This window comes from Lolium rigidum, chromosome 6 (assembly GCF_022539505.1).
Source record: "Lolium rigidum isolate FL_2022 chromosome 6, APGP_CSIRO_Lrig_0.1, whole genome shotgun sequence".
NCBI lineage: Eukaryota > Viridiplantae > Streptophyta > Magnoliopsida > Poales > Poaceae > Lolium > Lolium rigidum.
Genome location: NC_061513.1, coordinates 316,790,094 through 316,810,828, shown reverse-complemented (window position 1 = coordinate 316,810,828; position 20,735 = coordinate 316,790,094). Strand labels below are relative to the sequence as shown.

General features: G+C 45.1%; 1 protein-coding gene and 2 long non-coding RNA genes across 10 annotated transcripts; all 3 read left to right on the top strand.

The window, feature by feature from the left end:
- Positions 1-2,332: 2,332 nt before the first annotated feature.
- On the top strand, positions 2,333-7,037 carry LOC124663821. 4 transcript variants are annotated; one of them, XR_006990420.1, is made up of 8 exons: positions 2,333-2,693; positions 2,769-2,929; positions 3,470-3,545; positions 4,175-4,246; positions 4,564-4,657; positions 5,671-5,844; positions 6,049-6,212; positions 6,716-7,037. It is a non-coding gene; the product is annotated as an uncharacterized LOC124663821 (long non-coding RNA). The 4 variants fall into 4 exon arrangements; XR_006990419.1 differs by having other exon boundaries at positions 4,564-5,844; XR_006990422.1 differs by having other exon boundaries at positions 4,564-5,844; positions 6,023-6,212.
- Positions 7,038-13,644: 6,607 nt separating this feature from the next.
- Positions 13,645-16,527, top strand: LOC124666806. 5 transcript variants are annotated; one of them, XR_006991050.1, is made up of 7 exons: positions 13,645-13,730; positions 13,847-14,898; positions 14,983-15,032; positions 15,280-15,328; positions 15,556-15,605; positions 15,754-15,843; positions 16,339-16,527. It is a non-coding gene; the product is annotated as an uncharacterized LOC124666806 (long non-coding RNA). The 5 variants fall into 5 exon arrangements; XR_006991046.1 differs by having other exon boundaries at positions 13,847-14,078; positions 14,225-14,898; positions 15,280-15,843; XR_006991049.1 differs by having other exon boundaries at positions 15,556-15,843.
- Positions 16,528-18,752: 2,225 nt separating this feature from the next.
- Positions 18,753-19,159, top strand: LOC124664648. Its single transcript, XM_047202117.1, has 2 exons — positions 18,753-18,989; positions 19,079-19,159. Exons 1-2 carry the CDS (start codon positions 18,753-18,755, stop codon positions 19,157-19,159), a joined length of 318 nt encoding a protein of 105 aa, XP_047058073.1.
- The last annotated feature ends 1,576 nt before the right edge of the window (positions 19,160-20,735 follow it).

Genomic DNA, 20,735 nt, shown 5'->3' with positions numbered 1-20,735 from the left:
ATCATCAGCGCTAGCGCCGCCTTCAGCTCCGTTACAGCAAGCCCCAGAGGAAGTGGTCTCTTGTTCCACCTCGGGGGAAGCTGCACATAAGCTTTCTCCATCGCCAAATCGAATGGAGATAGTTGATTGCTCGCATCTAATCCCTGATTCGACCGTCTCCTCTCCTCCGCCAGCAGACTCTGCGCAGTGTCCTGCAGTTCTAGATCTCTCTGGAAGACCTCCTGCACCCGCACGGTTCTCAGACCAGGCTTCTGCCCCTGAACTGGCGCCTGGAGCGCCAATATCGCCCCGGAAACGAACTTGGTCTCCGGCTCCACCTGATCCCTCGAACTCTGCTGCCGCTCCAAGGTAGGCAAGCTCGGGGTCAACGGCGATTGGCCCAAACGAGCCCACGCAGAAGCTGAAGCCGCCGCACCCAGGTGAAGTAGTTCGGTCCTCCGCTGGATCTCTACCCGTCGACCTCGACCACGCCATTGCCGATCCAGCTTCCTCACTCGCAGCGCCTTCGCGAGCTCCCATCTCCCCTTCCCCACCTCCCGCACCAGACCGCCACCACCACGACCGCTCCCCCGCCTCCTCTCCCTCCTCATCCGTGCAGATCGCCAGCGTCAGCCTTCGATTCGCCTTGGATTTTGGTAGGAGCCTAGCTATCGGCGGTGAGCTCGGTGTGAGTGACTGTGGAGTTGGGAAGGAGGCAAGTGGCAGGGGAAGGCGTTTGCGCAACGCGTGGAGAGACACACTCCGCACCCCTGCCCCTCCATGGACGTGGATCGAGGAGATCCCGCCATGAACGGGACCTCGGGTCGGGCTCCTGGTGGAGTCGCCCAGGAGTCGCGAGAGCATGTCTACCGTAATTATCTTTTTCTTAATTGGTAATAGATTGTGGCAAAGCTTTTGTCTCCATTTTCAAAAAATCCAAGGCGTTTGCCAGAGCGTTTGTGGATGTTCTTATCGAAAAGGAACTGTAGTAACTAAGAAAACTGGATAAAAACAGAAATAGCTAAATACACGTGCGGTAGGGAAATATAAATGGCATCCACCAAGCTCATAATGGACACCAAAACTAGGAAAACAAACTGAAATTTTTATGTGCGCACTAGTAACTGTCATGCAATGCCTATAGGGATTCTTCCCACTACTCTTTTGGTTTCAATGCACGCAGATACTCTGCCAGCCTTGAAGTCTCCTAATAAGATGTGCTTATATAGTAGTATCCTTGAAGCCTTAGCCGCACAAGCGTCTGCACATCTACCTTGAAGTCTCCTTGTAAGCGTAGCATCAAGATGACCTCCACGGAGAAAAGCGGTGCCGGTGCCGACATGGTAATGAGCATGAAGCTGCTGGTGGATACCAAGACGCAGCGCGTGCTGTACGCGGAGGCCGGCAAGGACGTGGTCGACTTTCTCTTCTCTCTTCTCACGCTGCCGCTCGGCAGGGCGGACAGGCTGCTCCGCTCCGCCGACGGGAGCGTGGGTTCCATCGGCAACCTGCACGACAGTGTGGAGCGGCTCGAGAACAAATTCATCTGCCATGGCAAGGCCAAGCATGCCCTGCTGACGCCCGCCGACATCTGCGTGAGCGGCAAGCTGCTCCAGCTTCTGGAGGCGATGGCACCGGCCGTGGCCACTCAAATTTTCCGGTGCAACAGCAACCCCGGCAGCTACCCAAACTGCAGGAACTACGTGACCATGGTAAGTGGCACGCCGTGTGGAAATTGCTTTGTCGAGATGACGACCCCGTTGCAGCTTCGTGGTTCCGTTAGCGCTATTGCGGGGGGCGGATTTGTGCAGCAGATCGTGACGTACACGGTCATGGATGACTTGAACATCATGCATATGTCTACCATCTCACTACCTCACGTGCAATCATTGCTGGCACTTTTTGTGCGGCACTTTGCAAATCTGCCTCTAAATTCTATGTTTAGCGGCAGTTTTTTATTAGTGCCAATAAATCCTACTCAATTAGCGGCAAATTAATGAAGTGCCTCTAATCTTTCGGAATCAACGGCACTCCTGGAAAAATGCCGCTAATATACCGCTAATTACCGGCACTTAGCAAAAGTGCCGGCACTATATTTGCACATAGCCCCTCGGAATATTTAGATTCTGCGTGTTTAGTCCCCAGCTAGATCTCCTCTCTCTCTCTCATTCTCTCCCATCCCATATTCACGCCCGTGCTACGCCGCCGGTGCCACCGCCACCCACGGCTCCGAGTGCCTCCGACCATCGCCGACCGCCTCCGCCACTGCGGATCGCCGGCCCATATCCACGCGGGTCTTCTCCCTAGATTCCCCGCAGCCGTGACGCTTCTCTCCTCCCGTGCGCGCCTCAACGGCAAACCCTAGTCGTGAGGCTCAGGGTTCGCCGGCGCGGCCGCGGCCGCGTCCCCTTCCCCGCATCTTCGGCTGCTCCCCTCGTCAACGACCCCGCTCCGTCCTCCGATTCCATGGCTCCTCCAGCCCGACGCCTACGACCACGTCCAGGTTCTCCGCGTCGACCACGTCCTGCTCTGCCTCCGGATCCCCTCCGTCGAGCACCTCCTGCTCCGTAGATTGATCCAGGGCCGGCATCGGCATCATCGGCCGCTTCCTGCTCTGCCTCCGGATCCCCTCCGTCGAGCACCTCCTGCTCCGTCGCCAGCGCCCCTCCGCCGCCAAGGCCCAACACTGACAGCGGCCGATGCATGCCCAGAAGGTTCTCTCTTCCTCCTTCTGTCTGGTCTGCCGTGTTACCAGTGGGTAATAGCTTTTTTCTAATTTTTAGTAGCAGTCCTAGGTTGGGATCGGAGGTGGTCAACTGAAATTGAACCGGCGTCCTGCTGGGGGCTACCACAACGCCTGCGAACTGGCATCTAGCCCCTTGCGATTTTGCGTCAGGTTGCAGTTTGGGTAATTCCCATGGAGATACCAATAGTCAATTCCAAAACATAGGTAGTTATCTCCAGCTAGTGCTGATTATTGATGTGGTTTGTTCAGACGGAATTACTGGGTATACACCCATATCGTGTGTATTCTTTTCTTACTAGATCTCTCTAGTCTTAAGTTCCACTTCTGTATATAGCTGCTGGATATCTTTTTTTTCCTGTGTCCCCATCCATGCAATGTACTTGCTCATGATCTAATCCTTGTATTTTCGTCATCCATTAGAACATATCCTAAATTGTTGTACCTTTTTTTATGTCCAACCGTGTACCATGTTTGATGTGGTCGGATGTTTGTGTGTGATATCATAGTATCTTTGGAAGAAGGAACCGCTGTACAAGTCTTGGTTCTCAGATTTCTTATGTCGACCAATTTTAGAAGAACCTCTATCATCTTTGCTAGCAGATCAGAAGTCTTTGTTGATAGAGCTAGTTGTTGGTTGGGGAAAAAAGATGTAAATGATTCCTACAAAAAAAAATTAGGCCGATTGCTAAAAATAAGTTCTCTTACGTTTGACTAATTATAATTTTCTTATGTCAATTTGCACAGATTGCCATGTATTTTAATATGGTTTATAACCCATGGAGCTGTGCTGAATTATCTCATTACAAAGGCATTACTAAGGGTAACGTTTCTTCCTTTCTTACAGTGACGTATTTTTCTTACGTAGCATGCAGTTTTCTCAGGCCACTCTATCATGTTAGTAAGATATATCCACGTAGGTAGCATTGGCTAGAGATACTAACATACTCCTAACTCCTAAGCAGTATAGCTGATGGGATTGACTTTCCTAAGCAGTACCTGAACTGTATACTTGAACTAATTAGCATGAATATAAATTCTTAACCCAAACAAAACCAATGTAACTCCTATGGATCATCATGAATTTACGTGCTATTGTTTTCTTTTGAACTGTGCATATCTGAGTATCTCTTCATATAGAATTAAATGGTGTGTATCTGCATTCTCTGCTTTTAATGCAGAATAATGCAACAGTAACACTATGCCACTGGTTTTACTTTGGACCACTGGTCTATGAATTGTTCTAATTTAGTGCTAGTAGATAAAAGTGCATTCTCCTACATGATAATAAGCGCAACAGTAAGATTATGTGGACTTGAACGGAACTTCATATTGAAAGTATCATTAAGTAGACTTGAAAAATAAATTGTATAGTGCATTCTTATTATATGTCGTGAAAAGTTGATATGGTTGCTGCTATTAACTCTTGTGTTCATTAATTTGCCTTGACAGGGATCTTGGAAGTCAAGGATTGAAAGGTTTCATTACTGATGAAACAAGTCATCTGACAGACTTGGTATGCTTGTAAGTATCATTGCACACACTTTAGTCGATTTCAACTTGATCCAGGTCAACATTGGTACTCAGAGTTTCCATGTATCGATGAGCTTGAGTTTCATGCTTGCTTTAGCTTTACAGGAACACATGGACACTACTTTGAAATTTTAAATCCTCTAGTATTATAGAAAATTGGTTGATCTTCTACTTGCTGTTTCCAGAAAAAATATCTTTTTCTGAAGAAAAAAAATACTAGCAAGTAACTAGATGTATTTGTTTTCTTGTTATGAAGCTAATGTGTTTGTATTCTGTTCTGAAGCAAATGTGCCTGTCTTTTTTTGAAGAGAGCTAGATGGTGTGCAATGGTAGAAGAACCCTCCTGCTTAAGCGAAGCCACTGTCATCGAATATTCAGTTTTGAGCTTCATAGGTTGAGTCGGTACTACTCTGATTGCTAAGAGAGTGTTATAGGTCACTACAATGGTTTCTTATTTGAATTCAGTATGATGTTTTCTTATTAGAGGCCAGAACAATGTTGATTGACAGATAGTGACAACAAAGCAGTCGCAAATTTTTCCAAGTGTTCCAAGTGAATCTTTTGGAACATAAGCTCGTTGGTTTACATATGTAGAAATTACTAATATGGCACCTCATGTTCCCTTCACATGCCTGGTGCGTCATCTGTTTTTGAGGCCTCTGACACTATCATGGCTTACTAATGTGGGCATTTTCGTGATGGTGCTTAACTACTCATGTATTGGTTTCCAAGTAATTTTCATGATGGTGCTTAAATACTCATGCACCGATGCACATGCCTACTGTCTGTACTGTACACTATCTTGATCATTCCATCTACAGTAGCTTGATCATGCTATTCTATGAACTTTCTCTGAATTTATATACATATTCACTATGGATACTGAGATTCAGAGACCATTTAGCACATGACAGTAGAGATGATTTTTTTTCCATCAACATTTCCTGCTCCTTCATTGAGTACCTCCATTTTTTTGGCTTTTTGGTAATATCGATTCAGAGAACATGATTTACTCATGCTAGTAGTATTCTGGAACTTGTCTACTAAATAAATTCAGAGAAAGGAAAGCAAAACAATCTGGAACTTGTCTACTGAATAAATTCAGATGAAATTCAGAGAAACTACAGTAGATAAATTTGGATTGTACCTTCATTTTGATCTTCTTCATGTATGATGCCATCAGGTGGACTGAACTGTATATAAACATGAAGTTCATGCAACATTATTTTTATTAAGTGGCTTGTACTGGTATACAAAGAGCAATAAAGATAGCATGAGTGCGCATTACATTCTATTGTACTGTCTTTATGCCTTCATTCCTAGCATATTTATTTGACTCAAAATGCATTAGCTTCTTCTTGTTGCATCTTGGTATGTGAGTATGTGACATTGTGACTGTTTTCTTTTTTCTACAGTCATATCTCTATCAGATACTCCGCGGCGTTGCTTACTGTCATTCTCATAGAGTTCTTCATCGAGATTTGAAACCTCAGAATTTATTGGTAGATCGGCGTACTAACGCACTGAAGCTTGCAGACTTTGGTTTAGCCAGGGCTTTTGGAATCCCTGTTCGTACATTTACTTAAGAGGTATTTTTCTTCTATTACTCGTTTACAAGCGCTTTGAGAACTGTTCCAGTACCACGTCGCCTTTTGGCAGGATCTTAGTATACAATTTTGCATCTTAGTATGTACTACATATGATTTTTCATCTAAACAAGCTCATTGTTCTTGTATCAAACAACACCATGGCACATCAACTCACAAGGCATGTCTATGGGAAGTATTTTTCAGGTAGTAACATTATGGTACAGAGCTCCAGAAATTCTTCTTGGAGCGAGGCAATATTCCACACCAGTTGATGTGTAAACAGTGGGCTGTATCTTTGCAGAAATGGTGAAGCAGAAGCCACTGTTTCCAGGCGATTCTGAGATTGATGAATTATTTAACATATTCAGGTTCGATTCTCTCCCCCGAACCATTCTAGTTTACCATCAAATTCGAATTTCAGCAACAACAGAAACATGTTAGTGCTCAGAGTACTAGATGTACTTCGTTATCTAGGTTCAGATTCTTAGGAGAAGAGTGAGAGCCCAAGGAACCATGAGTTTGGCCAAATGTCTGAATTAGTTGATGCACCTTTGTTTAAGAGTAATAGTACAGTGCTTAACATCTGAACTTTGTGGTTCCTAACAAAGCCTAGCACATTCACACTAAAAAGTTTAAACTGTCAAATTGTTTCTTTATTTCTGTATGCGTCTTATCTATACCCCAATTTTCAAAATAGAAGTATTTTCCTCTTTCCCAGTTTCAAATTATATATGATAGCCCCGGTGATAATGTATATAAGATTATAAGGTGCCCCCATATTTGAAATTGGAGCTTTTTTAATCTTTGACTATCAATCTTTCCGACAATGTATGTTTCTGTTTGCTTCTGGTAACTGTCCTTTTATCTTCAGGTCTGTACTTCTAAAATGATATCGAGTGACCGAGGTTGATTTCGAAGATTATGTCTCTAGGCCCAGATAAAATGAGCATGTTATGTGATTGTCTGGATATGTTTGATTGAAGATTTTGTAAGTTAGATTGTCTGGATATGTCATTGTGTCTTGTAACGATGAGATCATGTTGAGATTTGCCTTTAGAGTGTACTGTTGGATATGTTGGTTGCAGACCATGTTCAGATTTGCCTTTATAGTGTACTATTGCATATGTTGGATTTGCAGAACATGTTCAGATTTGCCTTTATTTGTGCTGCTGGAAAATGTTGCTTGCAGAACATGTTGGTACTTGCCATTGCAGTGTATTATTTGTTGCAGAACATGTTGTAATATGCTGGAACATATTGCTTGCATAATTGTCATTAGATGGAAGCTGTTTGCTGCACAAATGTGCCTCTAGGTCCATTTAGAAGCACTAGATTCTGCCTTGAATTCTATTTGCTGGCATTTATAAAAATGCCTTGGTTACAAATTCCTGGCACTTTTTAAAGTGCCTGAAAAGGAAATAGTGGCAGATTCAAAAATAGCCTGCATTTGTATTTGCTGGCACTTTAATTATGTGCCAACAAAATTCAATGTCGGCACATCAGAAAATGCCAGAAAAAGATTTAGCGACACTTTTTTTAGATGCCAGTAATAGAAATGCTGGTACTTTTACAGATGCCAGGAATATTTTTAGCGGCATTTTTGGAAAAGTGCCGGCAAAAGTTTTCTACGACATTAGTAAATGCAGCACTTTTTTTTATGCCTTGAATTTTTTTTGCCGGCACTTTTGATGCCTTTGCCGGCACTTTTTAATGCCCGCAGTCCAGGTACGTGGTGTAGTGTCTCTGGGATTACACTGCTCAACACCATTGGTTTCACCGACATCCGCTCGCTCCAGGAGAAGACTGTGCAGCTTGGCTACACCGAGGTAAATGATGACTCAGTAAACCGTTACTAAACATTAATCAGTTGATTTTTATGCAAACGGTGTTTTTGGTGGCCTCATTGTTTCTTTATAATCTTGTTATTTGTATAGGGGCTGGAGATTCTGAAGGCTTCACTTCAATCGAAGACGGTTCTGACTGATGTGTTCCTTGGAAAGAAGCGAAAGGCTTGAGGAAGTTGTGTAACGAGATTTAAATACAGCGTACGTTCCAAATACAATGTCGAACTGTTCGACACCGTGATTCGGTGTTGTTGTGTGCTCGAGCTTACGATGCTATCACGGATAGGCTGCGGTGCATCTGGTGCTGCATGTTGAAGAGCATATGTAGATTGTCTAGCCTTTTTTATCACTTCAGATTTTAGGAAAATATTGGCTAGTGCATCAAAGTCTCTTAATAGATGCATAAAATATTTCAGGAACTACTATGCACGAAATCAGTTTTTTCAAACCAAACATGCCCTACTTTTTGGCAAAATTTTGGATAGTACAATGGCTGCAAACCAAACATTTAGTACCTACCAAAATTTGGGCATGCCCTTGGATTGGTCATGCCATTTTTTGGTGGGGCAAGTTTGGGCTCAAACCAAACATACACTTTGTTCTTGGTAGCTCATTGATGAGAATGGCTTTTAAGAATAACCTTTGTATTCCAAATTTGTTATTTTTGTAGATACTAGATCACATAGAATAAGACTATGCAGAGGTTTAGGTTTTCCATTTTTAATTATTTTTGAATTTGTTATGCTTGAAATGTTCGTCCTTAATCTTTGCCTAGTGTCTGTTAGTGGAAAATCGCCAAAGACTGAGCTCCGTAAAGGCGCCCCTAGGTCGGGAGAAGCATGCCCCACCAGTTTGCCGAATATCTAATGTATGCCAACTGTTTTTTTTTTGAGTTCTTTTTTGTTTGCCGAGTGTTTCTGTTTTAAAGTGCTTTTTTCGATTAATTTTTATTTGTCGAGTATTTTTTTAAATCTTTGACGAGTTTTTTTATTAAATTCCAAGTAATGTTTGTTTGCCGAGTGTCTCAAGACTTGGCAAAAGCGATTTTTCCGGTAGTAGGTGGCCGTAAGCAAAAGGAATGTCGGCAGAGTAGTATATATGCATGATGTAATGGAGTGATAATATTGGGTGTGGACCGCCTCCCCGGACTATTGAGCCTTTTGGTGGAAGATGTTTGGGCCAGGCCGTCGAATCAGATTGACGGTGCGGCCCTAGTCATCTTGCGCGTAAGCTGAAATGGGTCCGCGCAGAGTCGAAGAAATGGGCGAGGTCCATGCTAACGCCCGATGCGGTTATCTCAAACTACAGGGAGGTTATTTCCCTCATGGACCTGGTGGCGAAATTTCGCGCACTCTCTCATGCTGAATCCCTCCTTCGTTCCCTCGTCAATACGCAGCTGTCCTCGGAGTACAAGAAGCTCGATGCTTACTGGAAACAGAGGTACACATATCGGTTGTGCAAGCTTGGAGATGAGAACACCGCATTCTTCCATGCGAATGCCTCTGCGCGGTTGCGGTGGAACCAAATAAAGGTCCTTCATTCCGACGGTCACCCCGTGACGAACCATGGTGATAAGGAGCGGGTACTGCATGCCTTCTACTCAGCGCTTCTCGGGACAATGTCACCCGTTGTTTGGGATCCTAACCTCGCGGCGCTACTGCCCCCGATTGCTGGGTTGTCCTCTCTCGAGCTTCCTTTTTCCGAGGAGGAACTGAAGAAAGCCCTCTGGTCGATGCGCTCCGACAGCAGCGCTGGGCCCGACGGCTTTGGTCCAGCGTTCTTCAAGGCCTTCTGGCCTGTGGTGAAGGACGACCTTCTGAGCTTTGTTACGGAATTCCACAGCGGCGGCACCCACCTCTCCGGCGTCAACCAGGCTTTTATTGCGCTCCTCCCCAAGACCGCGGAGGTGGTCACTACGGATGGTTTTCGCCCCATCACCCTTCAGAAATGCGTCATGAAGATCATCACCCGCATGCTTACGACGCGGCTCCAACAGTTCATCGAGCAGCTTGTCGCCTTTGAGCAGTCTGGCTTCATTGCTAGACGTTGCATTACCAACAACTTCTTGTATGTTGCAGAGCTCGCGCTGTGTTGTCGCCTCCGTGATGCCCCCACCATCGCCCTCAAGCTAGACTTTAAGAAGGCGTTCGACTCCGTGAACTGGGGCTCCCTTGATGCTATCCTTGAGGCTCGTGGCTTCGTTTCGTTATTCCGCTCCTGGATTCGCGAGCTCTTGACTTCAGGGAGGCTTGCCGTTCTTCTCAACGGTGTCCCAGGGAGGTGGATGGAGTGCAAGAATGGTCTGCGTCAGGGTGACCCGCTGTCACCCTACCTTTACCTGATCGTGGCCGGGCTCCTGCGACAGCTTATCACTACCGGCTTCGGCTTGCTCCACCCCCTCGTCGACAACCTCCCCTGCCCCGTGATCCAGTATGCCGACGACACTCTGATCCTTGTGCGAGCGACTCCGTCCGAGGTGTCTCTGCTCAAGACGGCGCTGGACACCTTCTCTGTCGCGACCGAGCTCACTATCAACTACCACAAGAGCACGTTTGTGCCCATCTGTGTGCCCTCCGATGATCTTTGCTTCTCTTGCGGCGACTCTCGGGTGCTCCATCTCGATGTTCCCCCAAACATATCTGGGCTTGCCAGTGTCATAAAGCAAGGTACCCGCCAACGCGATGGACTTCCTCGCTGAGAAAATTGTGGCGCGTATCCCTAGCTGGCGGCTACGCACTCTTGATCCTAGCAGTCGGCTGACACTCACCACCGTCGTGCTCTCTGCGCTGCCGTCGTTTGCCATGTCAGCCCTGCCTATCCCGAAGGGCACGCTCGTTCGGATGGACATGCCTCGTCGCTCCATGTTCTGGAATGCTTCTGCCGCCTGCTCTGGTGGAGATTGCTTGGTGTCGTGGGAAACTGCTTGTTGGCTCCGTTCTGAGGGTGGCTTGGGCTTGATTGATCTTGGGACGCAGAACACATGTCTGCTTCTCAAGAATGTTTATCGGCTGTTGATGGGCGAGGACAATCCATGGACTGTGTGGATCCAGCAATGGTACTTGCGAGGGGACCCGCATCCCGTGACACCTCTTTGGAGAAGCTTCGCGGATCTCATACCTCTCCTTAGGTCGATCACCACTGTGAGGGTGGGGGATGGTAGCATGACCTCCTTTTGGATGGATAACTGGACCTCTGCGGGCCCACTCCATGCCGCGCACCCCTCTGTGTTCTCCCACTGCTTGGATGCGGATGCGACGGTTGCCGCTGGTACGCGCATGGGTGCCGCCGCCCTTGCCCGGCGCGATCGCGTTTCTCCTGCCGCGGCGGCGGATTTCGCCATGCTTGAAGACGCCCTCGCGCGCCACCGTCCCCTGCCTGTGCCGGACAGAGGTGCGCTCGTTGGGGGTGCGCCCACAAGTTTCAAGACAAGCGATGCGTACCGCCTCCTTCACAGCTCGGGCTGCAGCCCACCTCTCCACGACCTGAATTGGGACACTTTTGTGCCGGTCCGGGTCAAGGTCTTCATCTGGATCCTAAGGCATCGTAGGACACGAACCAGGGCACGCTTGTGCTGTCTGGGCATCTTGCAGTCGTTGGATTGCCCATTCTGCCCCGGTGTTGCGGAAGATGTAGATCACCTATTCGTCAACTCCCCACGTCTACTTCAAATCTGGAGGTGCGCATCTGCGGATCCCCGGGCTGGGTTACACCGCACGGTGGAGGATGTGGTGGACGCCTTCTCCGATGCCCACTTGGGCTGGCCGCTCACGCTCCGTATGACTACGGCCACTCTCCTTCTCTAGATCACCTGGAAGACGCGAAACCACATGTTCTTCGATAGTGTCAACACAACCACCGCCGAGTTCTTCGCATCCGTGCGTGACCACCTCACACTCTGGCTTGTCAGGGCGTCGCGCCGCATTGATGTGCTCCCCTTGTTGCTTGGTGTTCGTCCCTCTCCCCTCTAATCCCCTAGTGCTCTCGGGTGTTGACAGGGCTTGAACCCTGCTTGTAATCCTCCGTTTTCCATGAAATTAATGAAAAAGTTTCAGGTGATCTCTTCGCCCTCCGTTGCGTTGCTAAAAAAAAATATATTGGGTGTGTTGTCGTTGAAAAGTCGCAACTGTGAACTTCAGTGTGAGCAGCAGACAGCAGATTAGGACGTACTAGTGGTTGGTTCTTCAAATTTTCCGCTTTGTACACGTAAACAGGCGTAGTGCGTCGTTGCAGGTCGCGGAACCGAAGCGGCACCGTCGTGAGTGATATGCGCCAGTTACAGACGAAACGGTTATTGATCTACGATCAACCACCGAGAACCGGGCCGGTCCTGAGATTTCGGAGGCCCGGGCGAAACTAAAATTTTGGGCCTCTCTTACTATTTTTTTCGCGTGTATGAGATGATGAAAAATAAATACTTTTAAGTATTTACAACTTCAATTATCATATAAAACAATGTTTACATGATATCTTAAAATTTTCTCCGTCAATTCCTAGAAGCAAAGTCCATGACGATGGAATCAATATCAAACTCGTCCACTAACTTCTTGTCGATGTATAGAGTTGCCAAACTAGTTAAGTCCGCTTTTCCAAATAAGAACAACAACTACTAATCAAAATTCAGAACCCGAATTATAGGCGAGCATATAGTAGAATTTCAAGAGAACTGCAACAGGGGTTCTTACCTTCTATCTTAATCAAATATGCAAATTGGATTATTGTCTGATTGAAGATGGCTGGACTGGGACTACCAACTGTGAAGCCACTGGCCGGCGGACTAGTAGGCAGCACCATAGTACGTAGGTGTATTCCGCAGGAGGGCAGTAGTCAGCAGATCGTCTCGCGATCGGTCAGTCGTGATCGGCGAGAGCGAGGGTAGGAACTAGGCGGCCTGGGAGATAGTCACGAACCGCGAGAGGGCAGGCAGGGAATCGAGGCGTCGGGCTCGCGGAAATTGGCGATGTTTCACATATCGATAGATGGAACGGATTTTATGCGTTGACTCAAGTCGTGGCCGGCCAACCGGATTGGAAACAAATAGGAAAAGAAAAGGCCCAACTGTAAACCAAGCCCATCTAAAAACGTAAAACTACTCACTTTTTTCTACAATCCAATTCACATCCGTTTGCAAAATTTTATGTGTTGGCCGGTTTGATATTGAGTACAAGCAAGTGCGTGTGGGTGGGGCGTGCTCTGGGGCTATCCACGATCACCTGGTGGCGCGCACGGGCTGAGCGAGAGTTGTACTGATCGATCTGTTCTGCAGTTGTACTGCACGATTGTACTGCACGCGAGCGAGTGAAAAAAAACTCCGAACCTTTCCTTTCCTTTCCTCTCAGCCTCGTTCTCTCCCTCCTGACCCTTAATTTCTCTCCCGTCCCAATCTGGCTGGCGGCGGCGAGCGGTCAGGAGCAGAGGCTACCGGCACTAGCGGGCGGTGAGCGAGCAGCAGCTCCAGGACAACGAGATCAAGAAAGGAAACCCAGCGGACGCCTCCCCACCGCCGGGAAAAGGAGAAGGACGACCTGCACCTCCAGATGTGCCGCCGCCGCGACATGGGGGCCGATCTGGCTGATGCTGCTCTCCTTCCGTGTCTATTCCTCTCTTGCTAATTTGTACTATTATTTGTGGCTACGCCGCCACCTCACGCGCCTCTCCTCCCCCACACCATCGTCGACCCCTGTTCTAGCTTCTCCGTTGCGATGTCTCCTCGGTGCCGTCACCAAGCGTCGTTTTCTTTCCGCCGCGGCCGCCTTAGCAGCAGCTGCTGCCGGAGGTCAGCGTGGGGGACGACTAATAAACAAGCAAGGCTGCCATCTCGAGGTATACAACGAGGTGCTTCCCCACCTACGCGCTGACGCCGCCCGCCTTGGTGAGTCCCTCACTTCCCGACCTGTCGATTCTTGCACACTGTACTGCTGGAGGTGCTGCTCATGCTTGCTTGTTGCCCGTGCTCGTAGGTACGCGCTCGATGTGAACATGGAGAGGGCCGAGGACGTGGTGACGCACCAGCCGCTGCTCGAGGTCGAGAAAGGTGAAGAATAAGTTAGTGTGGTTCCAGTAATATTAACCCTTTTTCATGAATATATGTATGGTATGTTATCTAGAATCTCTGCAGTATGAGGTGTGTCACTAACCACTGACGCATGGCTTTGTTTCAGGTATGTCTTGAAGAAGATCCAACTAGCGCGCCGTTGATCATCACACCAAGAGGTCTCCTGAACAACCTATGTTCCCTCTGTGTCATGGGGCATATCAGTATTTAGCTAGAATTTTTGCTAAAAGATGGTTTAACCTTTCGACGAGCATGCAAAATTCATGACTTTGTTCATACGGATGGAGCTCATTGCAAAAGTAAGGTGCCCTTACATTGTGGAATATGTATTGGAGAAGGTGAGTATGGTCCTCGCTTCTTCTATATGTGCATATTGGCAGGGTCTAGAGAGCTATCTTTGCTCTTGTGCCCTCCCTTCATGTTTCACTGATTCAGTTGAAATATTTGTATGATCCTGAATGAATTCTTTTGTTGTTGTTATCAGGGTTGCTATTTGTGCTTTGTGATCGGCTAATGCAGGGGAGGAGACATCTATGTAACTTGTGAAGTAAACTCTCAATTGTATTTGAACCTGCAACGAAATTATGGTTATTTTCCATTGTACAGGTTAGAGGCCATAAAAGGTTTAACACCAAGTACTTCTTGGAAGAGGTGGTTAATTCGTCTGTAACATGTGATGTTCAGTAGCTGGAGTTTCATTATTGAATTTTTTTACTCCTTGTTGTGTTCATTTTATGCAAAGAAACTCTGTGTATGACTTGTGCAGCTCCTGATAGCACTTGACTACTTCCATGCTAATCATGTCCTTCATCGCTATGTGAAGGTTGCTATACCCATAACCTTTATTTATTTCCTACTGAAAAAACAGTTTAGCACCATGTATTGTATTGTTTTTCAGTGTTTCAATATATTTCTTACAAATGACAAAAATATACGGCTCATCGATGAGAGAAAAATACCTGGACTATGAAGTACTTAAAATTGCTGATGACAATATCTTATGTTCAGAATTTGTTGTTTGAAACAGATGATTTTGGACTGGTTAAACAAAGCACTGTGTTTCTTTCTGAAGCTTGTAGGAAGTCCCATTTACATCATTACATCTTGAACTTCTTGCGGATATTTCATATGGTTCCAAGTCCAGAATATGGTCCCTAGGTAAGTATTCCTTTCTAATATTCAGTTGCGTGTCTTGATCTCATTGTTGAACTGTTATAATGGTTAAATATCTGCAATCTTCAGGCTACTGGATCTATGAGCTGGCTGCACTGAAGCATTCATTCAAAGTATTTGTAAGTAACTATGCTGACATGCTCTTTTAGTTATAGCTCCTTGCAAGTTGTAACATGTGATTTTCACCAAAAGTTGCATCTGCGATTTTAGTCGGTAAGAGCGGCGACATACTTATTTATCTTGTCTATCAGTGTCTTCATATTAGAAAGGAATACTAAAAGACTCAACACGCTCTTTTAAGATAGTTTTCATACTAATTTACTTTCTTTCAGTTATAGCTCTGATACTTGCGTTGTTTCGTCGCAGATCATCGTTGGTGTCGTGACGTTGAAGTTATCAGTAAGTAATTGTTGAGGTATGCTCTTGTTTTCTTGGGTCCATTTGCCTGGGCATTGACGGTTTGCTTGAACAATGATCTGCTCTTTGCCTGCATGCGTGCGCATCCTACCTGTTAAGTCAGCACTTTCTCCATGTAGTTGATTTTCAGTCTTGTTAAAATAGTTCACCTTTTGCCATCTAGAGATGACGCTATTTGTAGTGACACGTAATTTGTTTCTGACCAACTAACTTGATTTTCCCCAGTTTCAGTTTTGCGGCTCCTTCAAAGCAAATGTGCTGTAAGAATTACTTATGTAAGCTCGTTTAGTTTCTGGTGCTTGTAATACTTCGGTCATCTACATTATTGCTGCCATTTATTTAAATTTCTGCGGTGGGGCCATTGGCATTATTTACTTAATCTAGGAGGCTAATCTAACTTTGTAATCAGTTGTCTTTGTGCAGGCTAGCAAACCTGCATTGAATGGCTACGATCATACAATATATTCTAAGTTTAATTCTCACTTTCTCAAAAGCAATCGCAAAAGTAAGAAGGTACGAGTTATATTTGCTTTTGTACTTGTTCATATATTTTTATTGCACCATACGACTTGGCGTTAGAGGTTTTGATAAGGAACGTATGAAGTGTCTATAGTCACCCTGGAAGAGTTGTATGTTTCAGTCTAGCAATTCCGGAGCCATGACTTTTTTGTAGTTTAGATGTTTACCACTAACTACAGGTTTAGTGCTTTTGCGGGCTGCTTTGCTACATACACCACTCAGGATGTTTTAATTGCAATTATTAGGATTATGTAAGTTTTAATGTGAATTAACATAGAATCTAATGCCATTAACCATGATTACTTCTTTCCGCTTCAGTAGGAAATGCTTTTATATATGGAAGTGCATGTAACCAATCTTAATAACTTCAATAGGAAAAAAAATTATATTTAAGAGAGAATTAAGTTTTCTAATTTCCTATTTTAATATAAATTCCCGCCATGTTATTCTCTGAAATTTATAGCATGTATATGTTTTCTGCTTGAGAAGGTTGTATCAGAATTCAGAAGTACTGCTATCCATGTGCAAGACATGCATTATCACTGCTATGAGGAGCTTATGAAAGCCTTATTTGATTAGGATTACAACAGAAAGATATGTATATATGCAAGACAACATTAGTTCAAAACTCAGTACAACTATCCTTCTGAATTTCTTGTATGCAAGCTTTATTTTCTAGGTAATGCTTCAAGTCACTGTGTACTAGATTAGTTAACAGATCGGCCAAGCATTCTTCATGATTTTATTTCTGTATATATCTTTGCCAATATGGTATTCTTCATGATTTTCAAGTCTACTCATGGTATTGTCTTCTTTGCAAAATTGAATGTAAAGTTTGCGGTGCGCAGTGAACATTTTGTGCTATTTTAGGCCAGAACACAACTCTAGAGTAGGCCATGCAATCAGAACTAAGTAATAAATAAGAAAAGTAAACATGTAGCTACTCTGTTAGACCCACCTATTGATTTTTTGTCCAACTCTGCATTTTACTTTCAATCTTTCATGCGCTGAAATTGGGACGCACAGCTCTGGTCAGGAGGCGCCCCAAGGGGCGCCCCAACCACTAGTTTGCTGCAAATACGAAGAAGGTCCGGACAAAACTATATACCTTGTGAAAAGGCTGGGATAGTAGATTTATTTTGCAAAAGCAAGAGGCACAAATGAAAAAGCCCCTGCTGCTATTTCTGGATGTTTGACAATGATCTAACAATGCCTGACAACAACAGGTTTATATATTTATGCTTGGCAACCAGTCCATTTCTAAAACTTTACTTTTTCGATAAATGAAATATATTAATATCGACAAGATGCCAATTACACCAAACGTCTGCATTGCAGTGCCCTAGTGGCAATACGGATGCAAACATAAAAAAGGAATTATAGAAAAGAAAAAGTCCCGTGACTAATCCCTTATAGCAGCGACCAAACACCACCAAAACAACACCAGAAATCCAATTTCTCCAAAAGTGACGCCTTCAAAAGGAAATAGTGCACAAACACTGCCATCATCCTGGTCATCCATCATATGTTTTCACGCAGGAGAAAGTCCATGCTAACAAAACAATGGTTATTGTTAGGCATAACCAACTAAGTCAGACTTTGGATTTTCATCCTTCAAGTTTAGATTCTGAATTTCTCCTATGTTATCGCCGCACATGCCAATCCCATTGCTCCATGTCACGAATCACCAAGCCAAACCTCGTTGCCACCGGAACTCGATCAACCATTACTCTTCCTTAGATCTCGGCATGCATGCCATTCTTCGCGACTAACTTTACAATGAAACTAACACATGTCCCACAATGGCAACGGTCCGCAAAGGTTCGCATCGCTCCATCTGAAATCAAACTGTCAGAAAAAAAAACATGGTTGGACGTGGCCAAAACCCATCCGGTCCGGCAAACTCTAGGCATGTCGTCCATTTCGAGTTCGCTGGCAGAGCCTTCCAAAACTCGACGCTCGAGTCAAGTGAATGAAAACAGACGTCAAATACTAGTAGATCTTCATCATAAGGTGAGAGGGAATCCCCCACTAGAGTTCCACGCGTTCTGCTTCTGCTGTATGCCGTTCAGGGTGTAACGCATAACCCATCCTATACAGTATTTACCATTGACTTTTTCGCGTCCACACTCGTAGTACTCCAGCTGCATACACGCGTGGGACAAGCCACATATCCCAGGATTCCCAGCCAATGTACGTGCGTCGTCTATGATGTTCCCCATGGGCTTTAAATGGAACCGTCGCTTAATCTTCCCAAAGAACAGTATGCACGCTGCTGCACATCGAGCAGCGCACAAATGACTGCACGCAAGTTCCCCATGAACGGTGCATCAATTCCTCTCAAATTCCCCATAAATCCTAATCAAGCTGCCTCACCATGTGTATATAACTATATATACGGCTGTACGAGCATCTTTCATGTAGTACTCCACAGTCCACACATTCTCCATAGATAGCTAGCTCCACGCCTACTCAGATCTATGGCGTCCAAGGAGGGCTCTAGGACCAACCTAAGCATGAAGCTGTTGGTGGACAGCAAGTCCCATCGCGTGCTGTACGCTGAGGCTGGCAAGGACGTCGTCGACTTCCTCTTCTCCCTCCTCACCATGCCGGTGGGCACCGTCGTCAAGCTGCTCACCGCGGAAACAATGGTCGGCAGCGTTGGCAACCTGTACCACAGCGTCGACAAGCTCGACGACACCTAGATCTGCCGTGACGACGCCAAGATCGACCTGCTCACCCCTTCTGCTGGTTGTCAAGGCGCTGAGCTGCTCCAGCTTGAGGCGCCGCCGCCTGAGGCTGTCGACATATACCGTTGCAACAGCAGTATCCGCAGTTACCCAAACTGCAGAAGCTACATGACCAAGGTACATGGCGCGACGTGTCAGAGTTGCCGTGGTCAGATGACCACAAAGCTGGTGGAGATTGTGGACCCGGATGCGGGCTCCGTTGGAGCTACCGTTTCCTCTGCTGCTTCTGGAGGCGCTGGGTTCGTGCAGGGGATTGTGACGTACACTGTCATGGACGACTTGAAGGTGGCGCCCATGTCGTCCATCTCTGGGATCAGCCTCCTCAACACCTTTGGCGTCACAAACATCAGCTCGCTCAATGAGAGGACTGTGCAGCTGGGCTATGCCGAGGTAAACTAAACCGTTGTCAATTTAGCACCATCGATTCATTCATATTGCAAGTAATGTCCGGCTCATCGTTCTGTAAGTTCGTCCTGCAGTGTCTGGAGATACTGAAGGCGTCGCTGCAATCACAGACTGTTCTTTCTGACGTGTTCCTTGGGAAGAAGCGGAAGGCCTGAAGGAGTACGAATTGGGGGGCGGCAATTTCCTTTTGCCTGTTGTCATGTGGAGCGTCAACCTTTGCTCCTCTTTCATTCCGTTGGTGTCTTTCATTTCATCGTTTGGTCTGTGGTGTACTATTTTGTTTGCAATCGAAAGTGTTCGTTATCTCTATGTTTCGTCCTGTCAGAAAGGTTTATCCTGTCAGAAATTGGCCTTAGATTCTATAAATGTTTGCTACTACACATACCCCTTCATCTCTGCACATGTTGGTTCCTAATCTCTAAGCAGCGGCCGTATCTATTAATATTTCACTCATTGGGAATATATTATTTTTATAGGAACACAATTTTATATCCATGTATTGCTTTAGATGATCATTGGTGAGTGTTGTGAGGACTAAATCAGGCAGAACATGTTAATATAATTAAAAATATGCTATTGAAATGAAATATTATTTGTGTAAGTTATTAGTGAGAATAAATCTGAACCTAAGTGAATTCATATGATGTGTTCCCGCAGAAAAACGCATATAGCTATGTCATAATCTGTGTGAGAAGCTATATATGCCACATAAATACTATAGTAAGTTAATACTTTTGGTTCCTAACTATTTTCTAGCATTCTGTTTTCTCTTAATCCAAATATGTTTGCCCTCAACAATCAAAAGGTTGTTGCGGGTATATAGCATAAGTACGAAGAGAAACATGATACCACATGCATGTGTGTGTTCATGATGCAAACCAATGAGTTATTGTAAATATTGATTTTGTACCACTTTTCAGCCGATCATGCTTATTGAAAATGACCATGCGTAGGAACTGGAAACTTTGGGCGACAAAGTTAAGCCACAAAATCTTGATTATGTTATGTTACTATCGCTGGATTCGTATAAAAAAATCACTTTCTAGTGATGCTAATTCTATAACAAAAATCTTTATATATTTAATGTAATTTCTGATAAAAAAGACCTCAAAACAAGGAAGTCTTTGTCAATTAATATAAAGTAGCTGTCACACCCGGCTACCATTAATTTGGTTGTTCTAACATCTCATTTTTCTACACGTGCCCCCTTGATATATTTGACTTTCGAATGATGCTAATTTTATGAAAAAATCACGTAATTGTTGATAAAAAGGACACGAAAGCAAGGACATCTTATTCATTAGAATGGAGGGAATACTAAAGTATTAGTCAATTAATACAAAGTAACTATCACACCTAGCTACCATTAATTTGGTCATTGTAACATCTCCTTTTTCTATATGTGCCCCCTCCCCCACCCCCGCCCAAATTACCTCCGTTATGGGGGAAGAAAGAAAAGAAAGAAAACAGATCTTTCTTGACATATCCGTCGCACATGTTTCTCCCATACCCAAATTTCTCGTGCGAGAAAAGGAAAAAAAAAGATATTCTTCTCTTGTCATTTGTGTTGCACGAGCCTGGTGTTAGACACAAAACAAAGAGCTTTCTTATTTTGACATGCATGTTTGACATCTTTGCCCGTCAGTAACAGCAAGAAAATGGTCGACTCGTGCCTCATTGCTCTAGATATGCGGAACAGAGCATGATATGCATGTTGTTCGCATTCCAAGT